The sequence below is a fragment of the Gorilla gorilla genome, chromosome 5 (genome assembly GCF_029281585.2).
Source record: "Gorilla gorilla gorilla isolate KB3781 chromosome 5, NHGRI_mGorGor1-v2.1_pri, whole genome shotgun sequence".
Taxonomy (NCBI): domain Eukaryota; kingdom Metazoa; phylum Chordata; class Mammalia; order Primates; family Hominidae; genus Gorilla; species Gorilla gorilla.
The window spans coordinates 117,481,988-117,509,202 of record NC_073229.2 but is presented as its reverse complement, the minus strand read 5'-3'; the positions used below and the strand labels follow the sequence as shown (position 1 = coordinate 117,509,202).

The window sequence follows — 27,215 nt, the reverse complement described above, 5'->3', positions numbered from 1 at the left end:
TGTGTAGCAGTTGTATAATATGTATTTTGTTGAGAAAATAGATTAATATATTATTTCTATTGAACTGAACTGTGTGAGGCAATGTGGCATGTTGTCTACATTTGCCTTAAAGCAGAGTTATATAATGAAAGCCTATTAATTCAGCCTTTGCTTGTGGATGCTATGAAAAGATAAAATGACATAGTGGTTTACAATAGTAGCTGAAAAATAGAAAGTACTTATCTTTGAAGAAATAATTAATTGATAAACTAAACAAGGTATAATAGGTTGAATTGCTATTTGCCACACACATACAAATTACATGGGGAAGTTATTGGATGAGAAAGCAACATTGCCTCAATTGTTTGTATATTTCATGTAAAGTAATAATTTGTCCTTAGGTATTCAGATGATTTCCTTAACTCTCCATGATCATTTCTTTGAAAAGATGTTTATGTGTGTACATGAAATAAATTTAGTATGCATTCTAGACAGAATCTCTGTTTCTAAATAAGTTATAAATCAAAAAGTAAGACTCATGTCTAGGTTTGATTTTTAAAAGCTCTGAATTTTTTTTTGTATTTTTCTGCCAAATATATAATCTGCATATTTCAGGAAGGCATGTATTCAGGAGTTGCAGAATTTGGAAAGGGATTAAAGGTAAAGAAAACTGAGAAAAGACCTTTGTGTTTAGCAAGAAAGATATTATTGAAGACCTTAAAAAACATGATTTTATTATAGTGGTGTGACTATACATGTGGAATATAAAACTAGGGAGACTTGTTTAGGCCATCTCTGTTTACTTCTTTTCTTAAAATACAGTGATATCCTTCATTTTTAATATTGTAACTTATACTTTTGTTGCCAAAGTTATAACTAAACTTTTACAGATTTACTGCATTTCCATGTTGCTAATTTTACAATTTGGCATCTGCAATACTTTTCTCCAAATAGCCATTAGTTTATCAAAATGTTTGACATATATTGCCCACTCTTGACTATGAACCTAAACAGACCGATCATCTAATGAAAAGCCAGTTAAGAAATGTTCAATATTGTGGGTAGGTGTGCATGTTCTCCATACAGCAAAGTCCTAAGATCAGTTATAGAGTAAGGAGTTAATAAATGCTTTACACCTTTTGAGATGCCTTCTCAGCTGATACCCCAAGGTAACATAAAAAAGAGAAAAGTAAATATTTTGCCCTTGGAGAAAATGCTGTTGATTGGCTTGGATAAATAACTTTCAGAAAGGAAATCAGCATATTGAAGAGCTGTCTGCACCCCTATGTTTACTGTAGCACTATTCACAATAGCGAAGATATGAAATCAACCTAAGTATCGATCAACAGGTCAATAGATTTTTTTAAATGTGGTATATATGTACATAATGGTATACTATTCAGCCATAAAAAAGAAAGAAATCTGGTCATTTGTAGCAATATTGTTGAGCCTGGAGGACATTATGTTAAGTGAAATAAGTGAGGTACAGAAATACAAATACTACTACATGTTCTCACTTATATGTAAGGGCTAAAATCTTTAATAGAAGCAGATAGTAAAATAGTGGTTACTGAGAAGGTTAGGGGAGAGAGGAAGATAGAGGTTGGTTCACATATACAAACTTATAGCTATATAAGAGAAATAAGCTATGGTGTTCTATAACACTGTAGTGTGGTATAGTTAACAATACTTTATTTTATATTTTCAAATAGCTAGAAGAGAGGATTCTGAATGTTCCCAGCACAAGGAAATGATATTAACAAATGTTTGAGGTAATGGATATGCTAATCAATCTAATTTCATCATTACACATTCTATACTTATATCAAAATATCACTGTGTACTTCATAAACATGTAAAATTATTATGTGTCAATTAAAAAGAGTCACTTTCATCCTATGATTACCATTTTGTGTACTGTTTGAAAACAATTTAATTGCTATGTTTAACATTGTATAACAAGAATTATTTCAACTTCCTTAGTTATCTCCTTCTCTCATTCCACTCACTGTGGCATTTTTCTCAATTCCTCCAAAATATAGTTTTTCTTCTAACTAGTGTAAAAGGATAAACCTGCTTATACTTTAGGTGAGAGTTTACATTGCTAATAATTAATTAGTATTCTTGTTCAGTATCTTCTGCTCCAAGAATGAGTCTTTGTTGTTTTTGTTTTTTTTAATTTCACTTCAGCTGATGAGTGTAATGGAAAGAAGATGGGCTGTGAAGCAAGAGACCTGTTTTCGCTTTCCAGTTCTGCCGCAGTCTCCTTGTATACAGTAGAACATATGTATAACAAAAGTATTTATACAAAATATAATTAAAAATATTTGAGACAATAAGGTTGAAAAAATCAATGAAGTTACTAAGTTTATTTAGTCAGTCATACTCTATAATGGATAAAATGTATTCTTTAAGAGATGTCTCCTTTTTTAAAAAAAAGTATACAAAGAATAGCTGTGTTGGAAAAGTATTTGTAAAATCAAAGATGCCAGGATTCATACACAGTTCATGGCATAGCACTCATGTTCTTTATTAGGTGTGAAGTAAAATTCTTGGAACAGTTCTTGGACCATATGCTGTTGCTAGTTAGCATGTCTAAAAATGATAATTGTATTTTCATATTTACATTAATATTGCTTATAATCTGGCTTATATGCTAATTAACAAAAGCTTTTAAACTTTCTGTTTGAAATAAATAACGATTAGCAATTAAACATTTCAGTTACTTCTGATTTTAAAAGTATGATAAATGTTTAGTGGCCAGTGTCTCATTCAGAACTTGTAGGTCATACTCTGCAGTTATTTATCTTTGGTGTGTATTACTTATATTATTACAATGCAGATCTGAAGAAAGGATTTTCATTCAGTCTGACACTAAAATATAAAATTCTTAAAGGAAACAAAAGTTACAAGTTATTGGTAATGAAAAAAATACCCTACATCACTTTATTCACTTTAGTTCCCTGAAGAGTTAGTTATTTGTGTGTATATGTTATTGTTAAAGTTATTTTTAATATTAACAGATGAATATGGATTTTTATAATGGAGTTTTGGTTAATTCATTCTGCAAAATGTGACCTTGACTTGCTGTTTTTCTCTTCCCTCCTTAATAATGTTGTCTTTAAATTAGAAAATAGTACTTTTCATATTTGGTCTATTTTATTGTATAATCAAAGTATTATTTTGCCCATGTAGTCTTTTAAGGAGACCATGCCATTTTCTATTCCTCTTTCTCCCTATTATTTAAGATATGTGCTTAGAGGGAGCACATTGATTATGTAGGGCTTCTATGAGAATTCGCTAATGAGAATATATTATTACCCAGATTGAATAGTGCCCCTTTGATGCATTAAAATTGCCATGACTCAGGAACCAATGTCCTAGGAGAAATCTTGGTATCCAAGATAATAAAGTCAGGTAAGAAAGACCAGATTACCTCTATTTTGGGTGAGGAAAGATGATTAAAGTATGACTTATGATGCACTTTAGAAAAGTGTGGATTCCATCATGCCAAAACATTTCCCAGCTGGCTAATACTTGAAAAGTCACCAGTGAAATGTTTTCCCTTAAAACTCTCATATATTGTTGTATCATTCAAAGATATTTATTCAGCATTTCACATGTTTCATACATTACTCTAGATGCTGGGAAAAGCTATAGACAAAAAAAGAAATCTCTGTCTTTAAAAAGTTTCTAGTAGAAGTGGAGTGCAAGTAGAACAGACAGAAAGAAATATACTAAATGTGTAAAATATAAAAAAATTAGATGATATTCAAACAAAATACATAGGAAAGCCATGAATGGAGTGTCAAGGGATTGCAGTTTTTAAAAATTTCCAGGAAAGGCTTTATTGGGATGACGTTTGAATAAAGGCCTGAGTGAGATATGAAAGCAAAGCCAAATGGAAGAAGAGTGTTCTGGACTGAGAGAACAGCCTGTGCAGGTCCCAAGGAAAGAGCATGTTTAGCATGTTCAGTGGGGGAGATAAGTGTATCTGGTGTGAAGAGAGAAAGGAGGAGAGTAGAATAAATGGAAGTTGGGTGTTAACAGAGTTGCAAGGACTCACTGTGTTAGACCTTGCAAGTCATTATAACCACTGGCTTTAGATGAAGACTGAAAGCCATTGGAGGGATTTAAACGGAAGAATGACATGAATATACTTTCATAACCATCTCATTAACAATCTCGCTGCTGTGTTAAGAATAGCTAAGAGGGGTTCTCAGGAGCAAGAGATTAGTTTAGGAGGCTATTGCAATAATCTAGAAGGTGGCTTTCACTAGGGTGGTAGCAATGGAATGGTAGGGAGTAGTGAATTCTGAATACATTTTGAATATAGAGTCAACAAGATTAGCACACTGAATGTGGAATATGACAGAAAGACAGTGGCCAAGGGAAGCCTTGAGTATTTTAAACCTATGCAACTTTTGAAAAGATGAAATAACTAGTAACTCTAGACAGAAAAATTTGTGGGAGAGACCGGTTTGAAGAAGTTTAGGAACTCAGTTTCTGTCATGCTATGTTTAAGATGCTACAGTTGCCTCTAGTTTATGTGTGATATTGGGGTTAATTATGTAAATCTGGAGTTTTCAGCATCGACATGGAATTTAAAGTCATGAACTAAACGAGATAAAAGGAAGTGAGTATAAATAGAATAAAAACCAGGGTTGAGGTGTGAGTGCCAGGGCACTGGATGATGAAGAACAATCAGGAAAAGTGACAGAGAATGAATGGCCATTGAGATAATAGAAAAATTCAATTTGATGCTCAGAAAGCAGAGAAAGTTATTTCAAGGAGGAGGCAATGATCTGTCCCAAATGTTGATAGCTCTGCAAGGTGAGGAGTGAGAACTGAACTTTGGATATAATCAATTCAGTATGAGTCTAGTGGCCATCAGAACATCTCATGTGTCTTAGACTGCACTGATTTATAGAGTAAAGGTGGCTGATACTCAGCTCTGCTCGGCACATGCCACTTCCAACGGGGAATATTGTGCCCAATTCTAGATAGCACAGATTAACCGTCATACAAATGTATTTTAAAGTGATGGGAAATATGAGGTAACTCACAATCATGTAAGATGGGTACCAGTTGAAAGAATGGGTTTGGCTAAGTTGGAGAAAACTAGGAAGATACAACAATAAAAATCTGCAGCTTTATATCTTAGAAAGTTCTTTCTTATATTCAGTTACAATATGTCTTTCTGTTGTTTCTGCCCATTCGTTGATGTGCTTAATAAATATTAAGCACCTGTCATGAGTCATTCTGCTCACCGCTGGATGTGTGTTAGTATGAAATAAAGACAAGATTCCTCTGTTCACAGAATAGATTCTCTTAAAGATTTTAGTCCAAACACGTCATATGCTATGGTGGGATCCCAGGATCTATTCCTGTATTAGCAGGAAACTCACTTGCTAAACACAATGAAGAGGAGAGACCTTACCTTTCAGTTTCAGTGAACAAATAATTTCTTAGTTTTAAAACTTGCTTCTACTTATAATTTTCAGTGAAACTGGAAATCTTCACATAGAGATAATTTTAGGTCACTTTCTAGTCAGCCTTTCTCCTAAGTAAGTTCCAGTTATGCCATTCATTAGATATTTAACAGTTAACACAAGAAACTATCTTCGTATATTTTATATAAATAGAGCATTCATTTAAAATCACTCTTTAATATGTTTAAGATGACACTGAATGTTGTGCAGTGTTTTATTGAAATTAGGGTTGTGATTTTACTTGTTTGTTGAATACTTATTGAGTGCTTACTGTATGCCAGGTAATTTGCTGAGAGCTGGATATTCAGTGGTGACATGAACATAGCCTCTCATGGAACTTAGACTATAGGGAGAGACAGATTTTAATCTCTTTCCTTTTTACTTCCCACTATTACCACGGCATAATTCTTCAGCGTTCTTATGAGATTTTCATTACATGAATATTAGACTATGAATAGAGTTATCTACTATGTAACTAATGTTTGGTGAACACAGCAGACAGTTTATAAATCCAGAATTATTTTTCTTGACTCTTTGTTAGATCTCATTGATGGCGAAGAGAGGATGTTGTGTCATTTTTTTCTCAGCAAGCGTGGGCATCAGCACTACATCTATCTTGAGCCAGCAGAGCAAACAGATAATTATTTAATATCCTGTGTTTGATGATAACCATTTTTCTTGGCAAATGTTTGAATTAAGCAAGTTTTCTTTATTGAAATTTTCAAGATATGAAGTCCTTCTTTTTAGTCACTTAGATATATTTAGAAACTTCAAAGTGTGTCTAGTAAATATAAAATATTAAGTATACTGGTAGATTCGTAACAGTTTTTTTACTGCAGTTAACCTTGGTTAAATGTACACCTGTTTTCAATACCAAGAAAAGTGGTGGTTCATTTTGTTGGAATTTTTAAAATTTCCTTCATTTATCTTATCTATTATTTTTACCTTGATTCTCTAGGTAGATATATTTTGGTAAGATTAGAAAATGTAGAAGGTGGGAAGGAGTGGAGTATAGTTGGATGATAGATATTAAATTTTACTATTTTAAAAAAAGCTTACAATTACAGAAAATTTTAGACAATTGATCATAGAAGATATTTATTTTAAGTCACTTACGCATCACTGGTTTGACCTATATTATGTAGCTAAATAAGCCTGGCTTTTGTTTTGATAAAGAGGCATATATCTTTTTAGAAGGACTTGGTGATGAACTCCTCACTTAAATAATTTTATTTATTAAAAAAGAATAAGTGAGATAATGCTGAAGTTTCTGTAATATAGAAAACACTTAGGACCAATTGTTTCTGAATTCCATTGATAGTGTCCTTTGAATTTAGGGTTAAAATTGAGCTATAGCTTATTTTGTAACAAGTGTTTCCCTATATGCATATATTATTCCTGGCAATTCTAAATGTTTCTTCAGCTGGTAGAATCTTCACTCAGTCTCTGTCTGTACACCCACTCTCTCTCATTCTTCTCCCATACACTCTCATTTTTTATACTACATAACCCCAGTTTTAGAAAAGGTATGTTCACTGGAAAAAACATGCCTTTTTTCAGGATTGTTATTAATAAGTACAAAATAAAATAGTGAGTGAAAAATCTATCAATAAAAGGCTTGCACATATCCCTTCTGCCCTCTACAATATGAACCTCTTTTGCTTCTATTCTTACTGTGAATACACAGAAACATTTTACTCAGCTTCCTGGCCAAGGCCTTGATTTGTAAAAAATTATGAAGTTCTCAATGCTTTTATGTTTGTTTGCCTCGGTGATAAATAGTGAATATTTATCTTTCTCTGTATATGTGTTGAAGGCACCCTTGAGTCCCTCTTTTCTTGATCATGTTTCTGCAGTCTCAAAGAATGGAATGCCCCTACTTGCCCTAGCACACTTACACGCATATTTTTTTTAGAGTGTGGCAACTGATATTATTTAAGAGGTAGGATACATATGTTGAGAGGGTCTAGTTTCCTTCTTCCAGATTTACCCTATTTTGCACTTACATGTTGTATGAGTTCTGTGATCCCATTTTTGCCTCAAGGCCAATCCTGCTAGATTATTGTATTTCATGCCTTTCATCTGCCCTTGGGTTTACAAAAATCTAATAAAGGTTTATAGATGACTTCCCCAAGCTAGAAAATCTAATGACACTGATGTTTATGAGGATCAATTTTATTTTCAGATAGAAACTTTTTTAAATTACCTGCGATTTTCTTTGCCACTCTTGTATAATCAGAGCTCAATTAAAAAGATTCTGATGAATATTATGAGGATTTAATTAGAGGCATATTTTATGTTAGTTAATATACTCATATGTTGGTAAAGGAAGTTATCCCAGGACAAACTTAATGCAGATTTTTTAAAAATCAGTCTATCCATTAACAGTAATTTTGCAGTATTTTTGTAAGGAAACACATCAAAAGACAGTAGCAATACTTCCGCCTTAGGTGAAAAATCTCAAAAATATTTGTTGTGCTCAAAAGAGTCTGTCTGCCCCTTCATGGATGGTTTAAGATAACTTCTGGCAACAGAAAGCAGACCACTGATAATACTTGGAGGTAGTTTTGTATTCATGATTTAATACATGTGAAATATGTAATGGAGGGTCTCCTGGAGTTAAGATTTTAATATTTCAGTTGTAGATAACTCTCTTTGAAAACATAGCTTTTTATACAGATTTGGTGTGAAAATGTTTAGTTGAGCAGATGGAGATCCAGCTGGTAGAATATATGTTTGTCAGGGTATCTGGCATTTAGCTACATCTAAAAATGATATCAAACTGAAAGATGCTAAAGAGCAGCACTGTATGAAAGCCAGTATGATCAGTTAAGGGTAGAGTCCTTTCATTTTTGATTTCCTAACCTTGTAGAAATACATTTTAATCCAGATGGAATTTTTAATTTTAAAAATAAAATCTGAGAAAATGTAAATAAAATTGTCAAACATCTGCCTTTCCAAAATCTTGATTCTAGTAGGCCAGGAAAAACATGTTACTTTGTGTGTTAAAACTTAGTACCTAATGAATAGTATATATTTGTACGTGTACAATAAACATGTACATTTCCCAGAACTTTATATTCTGTATATTTGGTATCATTATTTTGGTTTCTTGAGCTAAACTGTAAGAAGTGGTGGATGGTAATCGAGTAGAATATTAAGAGAAAGAAGGAAAGAATTCGTGGAACAATGACAAGAGTCCTAAATACACTCGAAAACGTTTTACCCCATTGGATTCCAGTATTTAAGTCCCCACTGAGGTGGATAAAAGGCCAGCTTAGCAAGGAATCATGTGTTTACTCCTAAATTTTAGAGCCTTTACATTTAATTGATTAATACAGTTTGCTTATTTGTTTCTTTCATAAAGAGACGAATATGTAGAAATAAATTATTTTGTTAAAATGCTTAAATATGTATAATCAAAAAATTCTATGTTATGCGTTTGAAGTTGTTTATTTTAATTGAAAGCAATTGGGCAAAACCAAAAAGTTTTCACATCTTTTTTTTTTTGTTTCCCCTTTGAATACCGTATTAATAAAATCTTCATTCAAACTTTTAAATTAAGTCCACTGAAAATGCCCAACTTGATTAACTGCTATTCTATATGACCCTCAAAAAGTGATAATTGACATATTCATTCATAGTGCTGGTAAAACACACACACACGTAAAGCACAGATGGGGGACAGAATGCTCCCTGAATCTGTAAAACTGCTTAGCATAGTGAGTAAAAGTATCTGTAGGTGACTTTTGGAAGGCTTCCCTCAGGGATTTATTTGAATCCCTAAATCCAAAGAGAATATTTAATCCCTATTTGATACAATGAGTTCATGAAAACTGGCCCTAATTTTGAAGGTATAATCAGAGTTAAATAGTCACTAGTATGCCTCTCTAATTCAGTCATTGATATAACCTGAGCTACGTGCACTGCTTTAAAATATTCCCTTACCAAAAACTAAAGCTGGGAAGAGCATGTTCCTTAGGAGCATGATTTAGTAAATCCAGACTTAGAAATTAATTAATGAAGAGTATGCCTTTGCAAAACTCCAGTATATTTATCAGAAAAGCACCCCTCTATGAAATAATAAATCTTTTGGCCTTCCTGGGGGGCTTTATATTTTATAAAACAAGACAAAAAAAGGAATTGCTTGCAGTAGATTTTAAGAGATACAAAATTTCCCTCTAAGTTTTTGTTGGAATATTTCTTCCTAAATTTTAAAAAGAATAGTAATTAATGCTATATTTTTTCTTCAAATTCCATCTTAAACTTTACTTCTTTTATCTCACTTTCCTACAGTGTAAATTATATAGTATACATTACAGATATATAATTTAAAAATTACATACAGTGTAAATTTTATTCATCTGTATATATGTGTATACATACATGTTTGCGTGTTTATAAAATATGTGCGTGCATGCATCTGTACAGTGTGAAAGCCTGTGTGCTTAGCTTATGACATATTGAGCCTTGTATTGTTTTTTACATTCATTATTCATTCATTAATTCAATGAATCTTCACAGTGCTCTATAACGTAAGTAGTATTAATGTCCTCATTATAAATATGAAGAAATTAATGTATAAAGAGTTTGAATAACCCAAAGTCGTACAGTGGCAGTAATCAAACCCCAAATTGTGCTCTTAATCAAAATGCCTTATGGCTTTTTCTAATTTTCTAACATTTCTAAAAGCCAACATTAATCTCAAAAAGAGATAGTTTGGACATTTACCTGAGTAACTGACCAGTTAGTTTAACAAATTCCTGTAAAACTGATCAATGAATGTTGATGCAGTGTGGAGTTGTGTGGACCACAGGGACCTGGAGAGGGAATATCTCCTTTATAAGGAGTAATCACTTCCCTGTTTTTGCTGAAGATGCGTAAGTGCCCATTGGGGTCAGAAATGTCAATTCCAGAAGTCAAGTCAGAAATCTAAATTTGTCAGTGAAATTTCAGATATTATAATTTTTGTCTTGTAATTAAACTTAATAAACAAACAGCACCTTAATTGTGTCTAACAAAACAAATATAGAGAGAAGAAATAAGAAGAGCACTAATTAGTGAGCTCAGTCATATCCAGACATTGGAGATTGAGTTCCAAGGATAAACAGACTCTGAGACAGAGATACATATGCAGGAATTTTATTGGGGAATGCTCCTGGGATCAATGCCTCACCTATTGTGATTGATATATACATAATCAACAAATAATATATTACTGTTGCCTACTATTTGATTCTTCTGTTCTCAAAATATCTTCTCAAAGTTGATATTAGGTGCTTGTTACAATGCAAATACTGAGACCCACACTCAGGAAGTTTTGATTCTGTAGACAAACTTGGTGGAGACCAGTTATATACATTTTTATAAGTATGCAGGTAATTCTAATGATTTTAATGCATATGCCACATATTGAGATATACTGATTTAAAAGAGACATATGTAAATACTAATTCATATATTTTCTCAAGGGTATGAATTGTATATTGTAGATCTTTTTATAAGCCCTCCTCGTAACAGGTGATAAGTAGATTGAATTTACTGCTATTTTATTTAGCAATTATTACATGATACAAAATATACACAAACTATCTTGTTAACTGTATAAAATTTTATAAGTGAAATTATATTTCAACGAATCAAAATTATTTTTGAAAATTTCTGACTTGGTAAGCTCCTACAATCCCATATTTCAGCATTTTAATGCTGCCTCAGGACTTGGATAATTGTGTTGGGCCATCTTGTCTCTAAAGCATTAAGTACTAGCAAAGCTGTGTAAGCTTTAAATATAATTTTCCAAATTATATTTTCCCATGAATGCTTATGAAATTTCATGTTATCAAAATTGCAATAAATTTCTTTATTATGAAATATACTTCCCTTAGCTTTAATTGCACCTCTGACCTGTGTCTAATAGCATCTTTTAAAACCATGAAAGAGAATACTAAGCATTATACTTCTACAGAACTTGTTTTTTCTAGCTACATTCTTAAGTATATTTAGTAAATATGAAAGGGAATTGTTTTTCTCCCAAGTGAAGTAAAATTGCACTACAAGTCATTTTCTGCTAATGATTGTATTCTTTTAAAATAGCAAAGCATATTTGGTCTCTAATCACTTTGCCTATCGTTGTAATATAATGTTAATTTTAAAGAGTTCTGTTTTGGAATGAAAAACTAATATACTGAATCTTTATTCGAAATGTACTTATATATTAAAATGCTTTGCTAAGCTTTTGTTAAATCTGCAGAATATTCCAACATGGTGAAACTTCTTAATATTAAAATATGACATTTATTAAAGCACTTCTGAGTAAAATAAAACCAGGCATGAAAATATAATATCAGATACAATTTCTACAGTTTTACAAGGAGGTTAGCTAATCATTGAAATGGATCAGTGATTTCTCCTCCTTAAATGAGCAGCCCATTAATACTAGCACGCAATACATGCTAGACATTTCACCACTGAGTCACATCTTTAATTATCTATCATACTTTCTTATTATAATATTTTACCCAATTTATCCCTAAATATCTGGTAAATCTGTACTAGTAAGAGGGAGCCTCAGCATAGAATATTTTTGAGCTTACCACAGAAATTGAAAAAATATATAAAATCAACTTTTATTGCTGTATAGATATTATTTTTCATGTGAATTTATAATTGTCAGTTATCAATTATTAAATAAAGGGTATAATATTTGATTATGAATATATGTAATCTTTCAGGAAATCTTATTGAATCTACCTTCCAAATATTTGTAAAACATATGTATATGGAATATGACCACTTTCTTCACTTCCACGGCTATGTAGCCCCCAGCATTTCCTATCTGGATTACTGCAAAACTTCCTAGTAGGTCTTCCTTGTTCTATACTTGACTCTACATCCAGTTCTCAATCACAGCAGTTACATCCTTTTTAAAGCATAGACCATTTTGTTCCTCTGCTCAGAAAGCTGCTGTGAGTCCACATCTCACTCTGAGCAAGAGTAGAAGTCTGCCAGGCTTTATGTGATCTGCTGCCTATCCCACCTCCTCAGCGTCTGTGGTCTCAGCTCCTACCACTAACCCCCTCATTCATGTATTCCAGGCATGCTAGTCTCTTTACTAATCCTTAAAACACACCAGAAGTGTTCCTATCTTTGGGCCTTTGTTCTAGCTGTTCCCGCTCCCTTAAAATTATCTTCCCCTGGATATCTGTTTGGCTACCAAACTCATCTCTATCAAATCATTGTTCAAACCCTGCATGCTCAATGACAGTGTGCAAACAACCTTACTTAATATAACAACTTGTAACTTCTTAACATTTCTGACCCCCTAACCCTACTCTTTCTAGAGTATTTTGCAACTTCCACACCGTAAAGTTTCCTTAGTTGTTAAATTTATTGTCCATCTTTTTGGGGAAAATATACGTTTTACTAGGATAGAGATATTTCTTTTCCTTGATATTACTTCCTGAACACTTATAAGAGTGATGTGAACATGTGAGGCCCTTAATAAATATTTGTTAAGTAGAATTGAATTGAATTCTAGTTTGTGACATTAGGAGGAAGATAAATTATTGAATGCATATCATTTTTATTTAAGAATTGAAATCTAAATTTAAGTGACAACGATGGTTCAGAGGTTGAAATGCCAGAAAAATTCATTGTATTTTTCAGAAAACACCACTGTTTTTCTTTTCCTTTCAGCCACAGCAATAGTTTCCTGATTCTAGAATTTGAGGTAACTTTAAAATTGAGAAAACAATTTTTAAGAAGGAAAAGCTGACAAATGATTGCTGCTTTCTTTTAAATCTTTGTTATTTTTTCATAAAAACTACATGAAGTTCTAATAATGAGTCTCATTATGGTATCGTTGCCAAAATGGTCATGCCATAGACAACAAAGCAAAAACAAACAAACAAAAAACAAAATGACATAGTACTTTTATGTCTACTGTTTATTAAAAGCAGTTGTCTTTAAAAACTAAGGAGAAAATATAATTTTAAGATTAAGGTCATTTTTTAAATTAAATATATTTACCTTTGTTAAAATGCATAATTTATTGCATTACCTGTCTTTTTCTCATTTCTCGTGAAAACTGAATCAAGAAATTGTTCTTATCTGCCAACCTGCACTTAGATACAATGAATTAGGGAACTTGTTGGCTTCAGAATGCCTGGTTGCAAGTAGCTTCTTTCTGTGCATATCTTTCACTTTCTCACCAAGCAGATGGCAGCATAGTGGCAAGTTATGGAGACATGCAGGCCAATTTATTCTGCCATGCACTAAAAACTGTGCTAGAATTTGTGGGCAAAATAAAAGCAAGAGAAGGAAACTAACACTTTTTTAGAGCCATATTATATACGAAGCTCTGTGTTAGTGTTTTCATATACAGTATTTTATTCAAGAAATCCTTGAATTAGCAAGAGAGATATGTTAACACATAGGAGTACAGTGTGTCTTGTAAGTACATTTTTTCTTTTTAGAAGGGTAATGCCATAATTGGATTAGTCGTTTGAACTTTATGCAGTATAATATTTCTATCAAAAAGAAATGGTGGGACTTTCCAGATACAGTAAATGATTATGAAGAAGGTATTGAGGTGAGAATGAAAGTTATGATTACTGGATGGCTGACCTGAAGGAGGATGAAGAGTTCCAATTCATATGTAACCTCATTAGATAAGCTGCTTTATCTCTTTCTAGTTAATGACTCTCCAAGGGGTTCATAAGCCAGCTGTGATGGCAGCAGGAGCCAGCTTCACATATTGTAGGTGCTAGACACAACCAAGGATTTCTGCCTTTATAACAGCTGAAGGGGTTGGAGGTGGGTTGGTTTGATGGAGGATACAACTTAACTATGTTTTAATTCAGGCAAAATGGGCTCTGCTCAAGCAGTTAATATCTGAACTTGTTGTGATTATGTGTAATTCTGTGACCAAGTTTAAATGCAGCTTAAGACTAAATCTTTATATGCCAAGGCCTCATTAAAAAGAAAATTAATAATTAATTCCTTTGCTAATGTTAAAATTGAATGACCTGAAAAATGTGTCTGAGAATTAACCATGGCTATAATTCATATGTAAAAATACCAAAGCCATCAAAAAACTGGGTCCTATAGAAGTGTGTTCCCCCAATTTAGTACCTTTACTTGTTGAAGAACTGTTTTTTCTCAGCTAGCTTCTACTGCCTTTTATACCACGCATTCCTAGGACTGGCTCCCACCTGTTATGTATGGGAAATGTGAATTCATTTTCATATTAGCTTATTTAAGACATAATTAAAATAGTAAATCTTCTTTAAAATCCCTATAGTAAATTCCAAAGCCAGAAAGTTGTGGGATTTCTGCAAGAATATTTTACATCTACCTAGGCAAACATACCACTTACACACTAGAGAATAAAGCCCTCAAGAGCATCTGCCTGTAAGTTTGCTTGCATCCTAGGAGAAAGAAAGAATGAGGAGAGAAGAGAGAAAATCCAAAATGTTGAGCATGTTATTATATGTTTAGGAAAGAGCAGCCAGGGAGAAATGACCCTCGTAAGCGCAGCAGGTAGTTTTACTAAATGTACAAACTGAAATTACTATGTTCCATCTTAGGACTGTAGTTTAGTTTTCCTCTTGTCAAGGCTAATTATTATTTTCCAACTGGCTTCTAAATGTTTTCAATATTTGTTTGTATTGCTATCTCACTTGTATAGTTAGAAGCCAAGCATATAGGGAATGTATTCAGAGAATCTAATAATGAATACTATTCATTTACGTAATGCAGAAACTCAATATCAGTAGGACATTCTTGAAAATATATAATCCTTCTGAAATATAATCAGACATAGTAAACAATTTTGCTTTAAGTTTACTTAGTCATTTTTACTAGTTAATATAGAAAGTAATTTCTTTGCACAATTGATATTTTATATGTAAATAATTTATTGCATATCAGATAAGCAGTTTGTATCTGATAGGTAGATACTCAGAAGAGTATATATTGCTTTAAAAGTATAGATGTTTTCACAGAAATAGTGTTACACACTATCTAGAAATTCTATAATTGCAGCATGTAATATAATACAAGCAATGTTAGAACAGTAGCTTTCAAAGTCTCTGAAAACATATGTAACCTCACAGGGAAAACTCCTAAATATTTTCAGGTTGATTCTACAAGTAAATTCTGATGTTATAAGCTAATTGACATATTCAGTTCAACAAAATGAAAATCTTAAAATGATACAATTTTAAACATTGTTAGGAAGTTAGAAAGGGGGTGTTATTGCAATTATTCTTAAACATAAATGATCTCCTACATATGCATTGTTAAATATGAGGATTTTTAGAAATCACTCCTTCCTGCCTTACCAGTTGTGGTTTGAGGGAGTAAAGTAGGCTCATTTTAAGGATCTGTTAGCTTCACTGTTATTATTATAACTACGGCAGTGCAGGCCCTTCCTATGTTAGCACAGCTATTTCATTTGCTTTCTTTCCAATAATATGTTCTGACTGTACCCTCTTATCACTTTCAAAAACATAGGAGCTTAGCTGAGCCATTTCTTTGACTTAGAGGAACTTTAGTTTCTACAACAGGAACAATGAAATCAACTTTTTTCCATCTATATGGTTTAGGGTGCATATTCCAGGGGGTCTAGTCCTACAGCTAGGTTCTTAAAATAGAACATAAACTGTGGATCCCTAAAGAGAGGATCAAACACTGAAAGTGAATTATTAGTACTTTTAGCATAAGTAAAATAACACACTGTGAGAAGATTAGTTTCATAGGCCATGAAATTGATAAGACAAAACACAGTACTTCTTAGGTAAAAAGTTTAACAAGAAAAGATCAGCAGAGAGTGAATCTGTTGATTTTAGAATTCAGTGATGAGCACTTTGAAAAATATGCAGCAGAAGCCAAATCACTTATTCATCTACAAGAGTAACACTAATGTTACAGAGATTTTTCAAATACAAAAAAATAGACTTGACCATTGGTTTCCATAACCAGAGATAACAGCTGAAATCAGAGCAAGCTGTTATATGAAGGGGGATGAAGTTTCTGTCATTTAGATTGTTACATATTAAGTATTTTCTTTTGAAATTTATCATAGATTTGCATGATTTGGGACCTTTGAAGACAAAGACAGACCACACAACTCCTGCATATTCTTATAATTATGCTCTTTATTCTATGGTTTAGTTTGCATCTTTGAGATCTTTGACACATGGCTTACAAGAAATTACCCTAGTTTTTGTTGTGTGAATACCTAAGTGATACATATTTTAATCAGAGATTTAAACCCAATGAAAGCATCTAATATTCTGGTTTATCAGATTTTGATAATATATATTTACTTACTAATCACTTAATGCATTTTAAGAAAATTATATTGTTAGTCTTAACGTTAATTTTCAAGTTTTTAATATATAAATATCATAGTGACTTAACATTTTTAGAGTTTGCAAGCATCATTAAAATATTTATTCAATAACTATAATATCTAATAAAATTCATAGTTCAATTCCAGATAATTATCAGTTAAATCTAAGTTCAGTTTTCTTGAGTAAACATTTGATTTTTTTATATTCCTACAAAATTGGTTGTATTCTTCAAATAATGCCTACTAATATGGCTTTCATGTTTGGTCATCGTTGTAGGTCCTGTCTGTAAGGTGGTCTTGTTGCTCTTCGTTGAACTAAGAGCTCTGCAAATGGTCAGTAGATGTATGCTTCACTTAAGGATAGTGAGGCAAGTTAAAACAGATATGGAGGTTGGACCTGTCAGTGAAAGGGTCAGCTTTTTTGCAGTTAAATATGTTTATGCTGCTTTGTTAAATACTCATCCAAGCCTGAGATTCTTCATCTCTGCAGTTGTAATCACAATAGTAATAAGGATGATTACTATGCTAGTTAAATAATACATAAATGATTAATGTTAGACAATATAATAAGAGCTGTGGTAATGGGTGTATTATATAGGATTTTTGCCATATAACAGTTCTTAGAAGAAAAAAAGCAGTTTAGCCAAACTGAAACTTCTTGACATTTATTTTCTAATGTAATTTTGAGACAGCTATTGTTAAGTAGAACTAATACCTTATAAAAACAAGGCAATTGGAATAAATGAATGAAGAGAAGGATAAGGAAGTTAATGAAACGGAAAAAAACAGGAGAAAAGACTGTGGACTGTAAGACACAGAAGAATTGAAAACGAGAAGAAAGATGAAATGAGTGAAATTATAAAATATACCACAGGAGTAGAAAAGATAAAGGAGGTGAAAGAAGAGAAACATCATCTCTAAACTCATTATTCCTAATGAATTTGCTACCATCTTACATCTGTCTACCAGTTAGTGCTAGGCCATGGTACTGTTGCCCCAGATTTTTCTCCTTCCTAGCCTAAGACCACCTTCCTTAGTCTGGTCCTATTTCTTAATCATCACCTCATTACAGGGTAAAGAAACTTCCGCTTGAGTCTTTATATTGCTTGTTCCATATCTTTTAAGAAAGCTTAAGCTTAATGATTAATACTTACTTATTTTTATTTTTTTAAACCAGAAATATGAAAAAATGCCTTGGGTCTAATTTAACAATCTTAATTTTTTATTTAGTAATTGTTTTAAAAATAGAATGTATTTTATTCTGCTTAGTTATCCATATTTAATTTTGTTTGTATCTTTTTTATACCAAATAAGGATATTTTGCTATATGAATGAGATTCTTTTAAAACATATATTGTTTCTGGCTATAAAAGCAGTAAGTGTTTCCTGAAGAAAATGGGAAATCCAGATATGCAAAATAGAAAGACAAGAAAGAAAATAATCACCAGCTATTAAAATTTTCCCAATTTTTCATCTATAGTATATATTTCATCTTATATGCTACTTTTTCCTCAATACCACATAGCATCATTTTCTCATGAAATGAAATCTTTTTGAAAACACTACCACCAGTGTTTTTATAATATTAACATCTGAAGGATATTTAGATAGTCTCCAACTCTCTACCACTACAGACATACCTGGTTTTATTCTGTTTTGCAGATATCGCATTTTTTACGAATTGAAGGCTGTAGCAGTCCTGCATTGAGCTAGTCTATCAGCATCAGTTTTCCAACAGCATGTGCTTACGTTGTGTCTCTGTGTCACAATTTATTTTGTTTTTTTATTATTATTATAATTTTCATAGTGATCTGTGATCAGAAATCTTTGATGTTACTACTGTAATTGTTTGGGAGCACCATAAGCCATGCCTGTACAAGACTATAAGATAGCAAACTTAATTGATAAATGCTGTGTGTGTTCCAACTGCTCCACCAACTATTTCCCTATCTCACTCCCTCTCCTTGGGCTTTCCTATTCCTTGAGACAGAACAATATTAAAATTAAGCCATTTAATAACTCTAAAGTGCTTCTAAGTGTTCAAGTGCAAGAAAGAGCTGCAGGTCTCTCACTTTAAATCAAAAGCTAGAAATAATTAAACTCAGTGAGGAAGGCATGTGGAAAGCTGAGATAGGCCGAAAGCTAGACCTCTTGCACCATACCATTAGCCAAGTTGTGAATTCAAGGGAAAAGTTCTTGAAAGAAATGAAAAGTGCTACTTCAGTGAATACACGAATGATAAGAGAGTGAAACAGCCTTATTGCTGATATGGAGAAAGTTTTAGTGGTCTAAGATCAAACCAGCCATAACATTTTCTTAGTCCAAAACCTAATCAAGAGCAAAGGCATAGGTCTCTTCAAGTTAATGAGGGCTAAGAGAGATGAGGAATCTCAGAAGGCAAGTTAGATGCTAGCAAGGGTAGGTTCGTGAGAGTTAAAAAAAAAAAGGAGCCATCTCCATAACATGAAAGTGCAAGATGAAGCAAGTGTTGATATAGAAACTACAGCTAGCTATCTAAAAGGTCTAGCTAAGATAATTGATGAAGGTGACTACTCTAAAGAACAAATTTTCAGTGTAGATGAAACAGCCTTATATTGGAAAATGATGTCATCTAGAACTTGGTATCTGGAAAGGAGAAGTCAATGTCTGGATTCAGAGATTCAAAGGAGAGGCTGACTCTCTTTTTAAGGGCTAAATGCACCTGGTGAATTGGAGTTGGAGATACTGCTCATTTAACATCCAGAAATCTTAGGGCCCTTAAATTATGTTAAATTTACTCTGTCTGTGTTCTATTAGTGTATCAATGAAGCCTTGATAACAGCACATATGTTTACAGCATGGCTTACTGAATGTTTTAAGCCCTCTGTTGAGACTTACTGCTTAGGGGAGGAAATGCCTTTTAATATATTACTGCTGATTGGCAATGCACCTGGTTACCCAAGAGCTCCGATGGAGATACAGGAGATTAATATTATTGTCATGCCTGCTAAAATGATATTTATTCTGCAGCCCATAGATTAAAGAGTAATTTCACCTTTCAAGTCTTTTTTAAGAAATACATTTCGTAAGACTATAGCTGCAATAGATAGTGATTCCTTTGATAGATTTGGGCAAGGTAAATTGAAAACTTTTCTGGAAAGGATTCACCATTCCGTATGCCATTAAGGACGTTCATGATTCATGGGAGGAGGTCAAATTTTCAACATCAATAGGAGTTAGAAGAAGTTGATTCCAACCCTTGTGGATGATGGTGAGGGGTTCGAGACTTCAGTGGAAGAAGTAACTGCAGATGTGGTGAAAATTGCAAGAGAACTAGAATTAGAAGTAGGTGCTGAAGATATGACTGAATTGCCACAATCTCAAGATAAAACTGCAATGGATGAGGAGCTGCTTCTTATGGTTGGGCAAAGAAAGTGGTTTCTTGAGAAGAAATATTGTCTTCATGAAGATTCTTTGAATATTGTTGAAATGACAAAGAAGGACTTAGAATATTACTTACATAAACTTAGCTGATAAAGCAGTGGCAGGGTTTGAGAAGGTTGACTTTAATTTTGAAAGAACTTCTGCTGTGGGTAAATTGTTATCAAACAGCATCACAGGCCAGGCTCACGCCTATAATCCCAGCACTTTGGGAGCCTGAGGCTGTTGGATCATGTCAGCCAGGAGTTCAAGACCAACCTGAGTAACATCGTGAGATGTTACAATCTCTTTAAAAAAAAAAAAAAAATAGCTGGGCATGATGCACATGCCTGTAGTCCCAACCACTTGGGAGACTGAGGTGGGAGGATCACTTGAACCCAGGAGGTCAAGGTTGCAGTGAGCTGTGATCACACCACTGTAGCAAGACACTCAAAAAACAAAACAAAACAAAAAAAATACAGCATCACGTGCTACAGAGAAATGTTTCACAAAAGGAAGAGTCAGTTGATGCAGCAAACCTCACTGTTGTTTTAGGAAATTATGACAGCCACCCCAACCTTCAGCTGCTACCTGATCATCCAGTAGCCATCAACATCAAGGCAAACCCCCTCATCAGCAAAAATATTATGACTCGCTGAAGGTTCAGAGGATTAGCAGTTTTTAGTAATGAAGTATTTTTTAATGAAGATTTTAGATATAATGCTGTTGCCACTTAATGGACTACAGTATAATGTTAATGTAAACGTAACTTTTTTTTTTTTTTTGAGACGGAGTCTCGCTCTGTCACAGGCTGGAATGCAGTGGTGTGATCTCTGCTCACTGCAACCTCCATCCCCTGGGTTCAAGCAATTTTCTGCCTCAGCCTCCCAAGTAGCTGGGATTACAGGCGCCCGCCACCACGCCCGGCTAACTTTTGTATTTTTAATAGAGACGCAATTTCACCATCTTGGCCAGGCTGGTCTTGAGCTCCAGACCTCATCATCCACGCAACTTGGCCTCCCAAAGTGCTAGGATTACAGGCGTGAGCCACCGCACCCAGCCTTTGTTTTGTTTTTTAAGTTTTGTGAAACTATAAAGTGAAACATTGTGTAAAAACATTGATGTCATCTATTGGGGGATTTTTCCATTGCTTATTTTTATTTAATTTTCAGTGCTTATCACAATATAACTGAAAAATCACTTGTTGGGGGTGGCCGTACAACTTTCTCCATTGAAGTCATAACCAAAGTTTCTATGAACTTGACTCATGTCATAGGCCAAGTAATTTATTCCAAAACCTTTTAGCACCATGCAAATTAAGTTAATTTAAATAATTCATTTTTATTGAAGACTGTTCAAAAACATACCTCTTTTTAGTCTTCATTCTTTTAAAATGTACTTGCTAGATGCCTGATAAAGCAATTAAACTGTCAAGAAATTAAGGACTGTGAACCAAATCTAAAATGACTAAAGTGATTAAAATCCACCTCTGAAAAATTAATTCTCCATGCTTCTGATCTCACTTTCTTTATTTGCCATTTTAAAAAGTCAAAATTAAAAAATGTTATTTTCTGATATTAGAGCATTAACAGAATACTTAACAATATTGTTCATTTAATTGTGCAACTACTCATGGCCTTTAACATCAGAAGTTATGTTAATGCTTTTACTTGCTAGTCTCTGTGAATATTCATTTTGTTCTTCACATATGTTGATCTCAAGTATAGAATGTTTTATGATAAAATATTTTATAATGGTATATTTGAATGGGTATGAATTTATTTTCTTATATAATTATCTTGAATTATATAGGATCACAGTTTATGAAATTCAAAAAATAGATTTATTTCAATAGCATATGTAATAAAGATATTTTAATTAGCCTTATTGGGCAACAGATACTTTTTGCAATGTTTAATTAAAAATGAAAATGTCTTTATAAGTCATTATTTTATATCAAGTTGAGCTTTTTAATTATGATTATAAGTGCTGAAAAAAAAATTGTGCCCAAAAATATTTTAGAACTTGGATGACTACAATAATTTCTTCATATCAGCATTTCATATGGTAAAATATATGTATAGAACATTTTGAAAGTAGCCTTCATAACATGAAGAATTTCAGAAATAAAGTCTTATTTATATGCTGCTTTTAAAAGAAAAGACATCTCTGAAATGTATTTGTTAAAAGATGTTTGAGGCTGGGCGCGGTGGCTCACGCCTGTAATCCCAGCACTTTGGGAGGCTAAGGCGGGCAGATCACCTGAAGTCAGGAGTTTGAGACCAGCCCCACAAACATGGTGAAACCCTGTCTCTACTAAATACAAAACAAATAGCTGGGCATGGTGACACATGCCTGTAATCCCAGCTACTCAGGAGGCTGAGGAAGGAGAATCGCTTGAACCCGGGAGGCGGAGGTTGGAGTGAGCGGACATCGTGCCATTGCACTCCAGCCTGGGTGACAGAGCAAGACTCTGTAGTTTTTAAAAAAAAAAAAAAGTTTGAATTATTTATAAGTAATTGTCAAACTAGTTGGGGCTTTTAAAATCTACACATGGGTAGTCAGCTAGCTATCTTAACTATATAGCTTAACACCTATGTGCAGAGGTTAGAGCCCTAATCTAAAAGCCATTAGGAATGATGCCTTTAAAAATGTGGTATTTATATAGGACTGGGAAATGTTGAACCTACATTTCTCTGCTGTGGATTCACTTAGTATGTTAGTATATTCCTAACTAGCTATTAACTCTTAACTATATAGTTGAATACCTATGTGTAGATTTTAAAAGTCCCAACTAGTTTGACAATTATTTATAAATAATTCAAACATCTTTTAACAAATAAATTTCAAATATATCATTTCTTTGAAAATAAACACATAAGTAAGATGTTGTTTCCTTTCTGTGTACATCTCAGAAAGGGATATACTAACATATTAAGTGAATCTTACAGCAGAGAAATTTAGGTCCAACATTTCCCAGTCCTACATACACACCACATGTTTAAAGATATCATTCCTAATGGCTTTTAGATCAAACTCTAAAAAAAGTAAATAAATAAACTAGTGCTTCTAATTGTAACAGCAAAAAATAAGATATATTTTCCTTTGGTATATTGTAATCTATTCTACAGTAGCCAGAGCAGGTGTTGAAAAGCCTGTGTACTCCAATCATCAAACCACAGAGAAAAAATCCTAGTATCCCGAGCAAGAGGGGATGCTGACAGTTAGAGCCTGAGACAGTTTGAATTATCATGTAAGCATGTCACTCAAGAGTGATTAAACCTCAAAAGATTAAAAATGGTCAGCTTCTCATGAGATACAAAGAATATGCTTTCTGTTTGGACAGTGCCAGTTTTCGGTGACTGATATAGTTACTCTGGTATTGTTAGCTTTTTCTGCACACTAGCATTTCTCCCAGCCTACACCCTGCACCAAGAGCACAGCAACTCAGGATCATATTCTCTCTTTATTCTGATAGTGATGACATCTGAACAAAAGTGCACAAATCCATATTCATCAGGAAAAAGTCTTGATGTTTGAGAACTAAGTAGATATTGTTTACTACTTTTACTATTTTCGAGTAACCATAGAAGTTACTCTCATTATTACTAAATCTTCCTGGTTTCTCCCAAGCTCAACGTATGGGTGAGTAGTAGTACTATCCTCAAAATGAAGAGGACAGTACATGTTTATCCACTCATTAGGGAATTAAAACATAAGCATAATGATTGGTCTATATGAATATGTAATATATGTGCATACGTATTTTACCATATTTATTTTTTCCACTGTCTACTAACTACTTAATCTGAATGTCATAAGATTTAATCTGTATTAGTCAGCCTAAGGGGAGTGCAAATAAACTTGGCTCAAAATTGCATACTTTACAGTGTAAAACTTAGAAATTATTTTTTAGTTTTCATTGAATAGATTCAATCCTTAGAAACTGTCTGTTTTGGGAAGAAAAAAGTGGGATTACATCCTTCTTTTTATTTTCCACAATACCTATTCTTTAAAGGATTGTGGAAATGGTTTAGCCCAGAGTAAGCTAGAAATCACTGCATAGGGCTTATTCAATATCTGTTATCAGTTTCAGAACAACTTTTACCTAAATACATTCAAAGCTTTCTTATCTTTCATTTATTTCTGTTAAATGATGTGGACAGTGTCTTTTAACTAGAATTTTGTATTTATGTTTGCTGTCATGGTGAATTTTTTTTTCTTTTTGGTACCACGTATTGTCACATTGGTTGATTTTCTAAAAAAATACAGAATATCTAACATTTGGTTGATGCAATAATTGGTATCATTATTTAAATATTCTTTATAAAGAGATGCAGTTTAGATGGGTTTGATAATTTATAGACTGAATTTATTTTTTTAGCAGTTATGTTTAAGTCCTGTATTCAAATATTATAATTATACTTCTTTTATGCAATAGTATTATATTATGATTTAATGGAGATATGAGCAATTCTAAATGTGTCAATCCACTATGATATTTTCTGTTAAAATTAATTATAATTGCTACTAAAAGATAGAATTTATTTGACCCATCTTCATAAAGAGAGTTTTTTCTCCTTCTAGAGGGAATTGATTTATTTCACATGATGACCAAAACTAAGCATTCTTACAATAGGTCATAATTCGGTTCAAATTGTAGCATAGTGAAAATAAAACTGAGGGATGATTGTCTAATGCTTTGGAAAGTTAATTTGATTATTTATATAGGAGATGTATTATTTACATATTTCATGATAAATATTGATTTGAACTTCACATGGGATTTAGTTTAGAAATCAGGAAAAGTGAAAGCAACTGACTTAAACTGAACATTTTGTTAAACATTGGAATTTGTTTTACATTAAAATGTATATTTAGTTCAGTATAACATAGTTTACATGAAATATGACCTAGCTTTATTTAGGTCTTTGTTTTACTCTGAGTCCTTTGGTTTTGTCATTTTTAAGTCCATCATACTGTGCCATGCACACACATTTGTGGGACTGGCTAGTTCAAAAGAAATTATTTGCTTTAATTAATCCATTTGGATATTTAAGAAATATATTCCTAAAACTTTTTAGTACTTTGTGCAAACATGATTCTTGGCAAATTCCCTGAGGACATTTTTTTATATTTTCACCCCAACAGAAGCTAACATTATTGTACCCTTATCATATTAAGTGAGATAAAATGTAAACTTCTCAATACATTCTCTGGCCTATCAGCAAAATAAAAAGTCATTCAACTGGGATTTCGGGAGACTTTATAAAAGCAGAGAAAAATTGTAGGCTGCTTACAAAATTCTGCAGTCAAATTATATTTTTAAAAATCCATCTAGAGTTAGAGACATGTTTGGACTAATTTAGTTCAAGTAAGTATGATTCTTGCATAAATAGTGATTTTCACACTGCCCTTTTTTATGTAAAAATATTAACAAGTATTTCTGCTTTTTAGACCAAAATAAATTATATTCCGATATTTTATTATGATATCCATTGTATAAACTGTTTTATTTTAAAGCCAGGAGTTTCTAGGTAAGTACTGAATAACTCTTAATGAGAATAATAGTGACTATATAAATTACTATTATATCTGTGTGAACATGCAGGTTATATGACAACAAAGAAGAAACTTAAATTTTTTTTATTTTCTTCTGACAGATAAGTTTGCAAAGGTGGCTCTAGTAGAGGTATTGACAATAGCAAACAAAAAAATCTATTCCCGTAGGTAATGAAATAAATTAATTACTTATGGTTTTCATTTACTAGGTAGTTTAGTCTGTATTATTTTCACAGTAACCTCAATATGTCTAGTAAGTCTAAATAAACATTAAATTTTATTGAACAATGAAAAACAAAGCCACACTCAGAATCACTAGTTGTTGGTAAATACATACTTTAATTGTATGTATTTTGCTTCTTTGGTTACCAGGAAATATTTCTTTCTCATATAGGCTCTTTAGGTTGGAATTGCCTGAGTGGCTTTTAATGTTTATAGAGGAAATGTAGGAGGAATGATTTCTTTTAAAAATGATTTATAACCCCTATAGGGATTCATAATATTATTAAGAAATTTTAATTCACTGAATTCTGGATAGCAGAACTGCTTCAGCCTCTTAGATTTTTTTTTGGACTTTTACTTTCATAATTTCTCCTTTCACTAATACCATCTTTTACTTTTATTTTGGTCTTTTACTGTTCACCCTGCTTAATCAAATCTTTCCACATCCTATAAGGTCTAACTCATGCTTTCCTTCCATGAACACTTTCAGTTGTGCACTGATTCTACATACATATATTTTGTACCAGGAAGTAATAGGGAAGCTATAGAAATAGTTGTGGACAAAAAAAACCACATAAAAATTGCTAATATAAAAGCTTATAAAGCTTACATTCTAGTGAGGTGGGGCAGACAGCAAAATAAATTAATAATCTACATTATATTTTAGAAGGTGATAAACAGGAATGGAAGTAGAAATGGGGTGGTGAGGCAGGGGTTGATTGACAATTTTAAGTAACAGTAAGAGGGTGATATTTCATAATGTAGAAGAGGAAAGGAAGCAAACCGTGTACATATCTAAGGAAAGAATCTTCCAAACAGAACACCATCTGTGAGCCATGAGGCTGAGGCATGTCTTTTGAGTTCTGGTAATGGTAAGGAAACGAATGTTGAAAAAGCAAGAGAAAGAGAGTAGGCAGTGAATTCATGTAAATACTCTCAGGAGTTGGGCTATTGTACTGAGGCAAGTGAGAAGCCACTGGAGAATTTCAGCAGAGGAGTGACATAATCTAACTCTGGGTTGAAAGAATTCTCCTCCTATAAAACAATGGCCTTCATTAAGGCAATCATTTTTATCTAATTTCCCGGACTGACTTCTTACTTTCCTAACCTGATTATATGCTCCTTTTAGTCAAGGACGTGAGATGTAATCAATCTTTTTATATTCCCTACAGCATCTAGAATAAAGTAGGTGGTATAGTGGCACT

The 27,215-nt window shown here is 32.8% G+C and overlaps 1 protein-coding gene across 7 annotated transcripts in view; it reads left to right on the top strand.

Annotated features, from left to right (window-relative positions):
* Nucleotides 1-27,215, top strand: part of EPHA7 (EPH receptor A7) — a 178,400-nt gene that overhangs the window by 87,225 nt on the left and 63,960 nt on the right. Inside the window, exons 6-7 of one of the 7 annotated variants that reach the window (XM_055389595.2) lie at nucleotides 1,692-1,751; nucleotides 2,170-2,890. The exons of the other annotated variants lie outside the window; for them this stretch is intronic. Coding sequence (XP_055245570.1) covers nucleotides 1,692-1,750 — 59 coding nt within the window. The 3' untranslated portion in view covers nucleotide 1,751; nucleotides 2,170-2,890. Of the gene's footprint in view, nucleotides 1-1,691; nucleotides 1,752-2,169; nucleotides 2,891-27,215 lie in introns of those variants that run through there. 7 annotated transcript variants of the gene reach the window in all.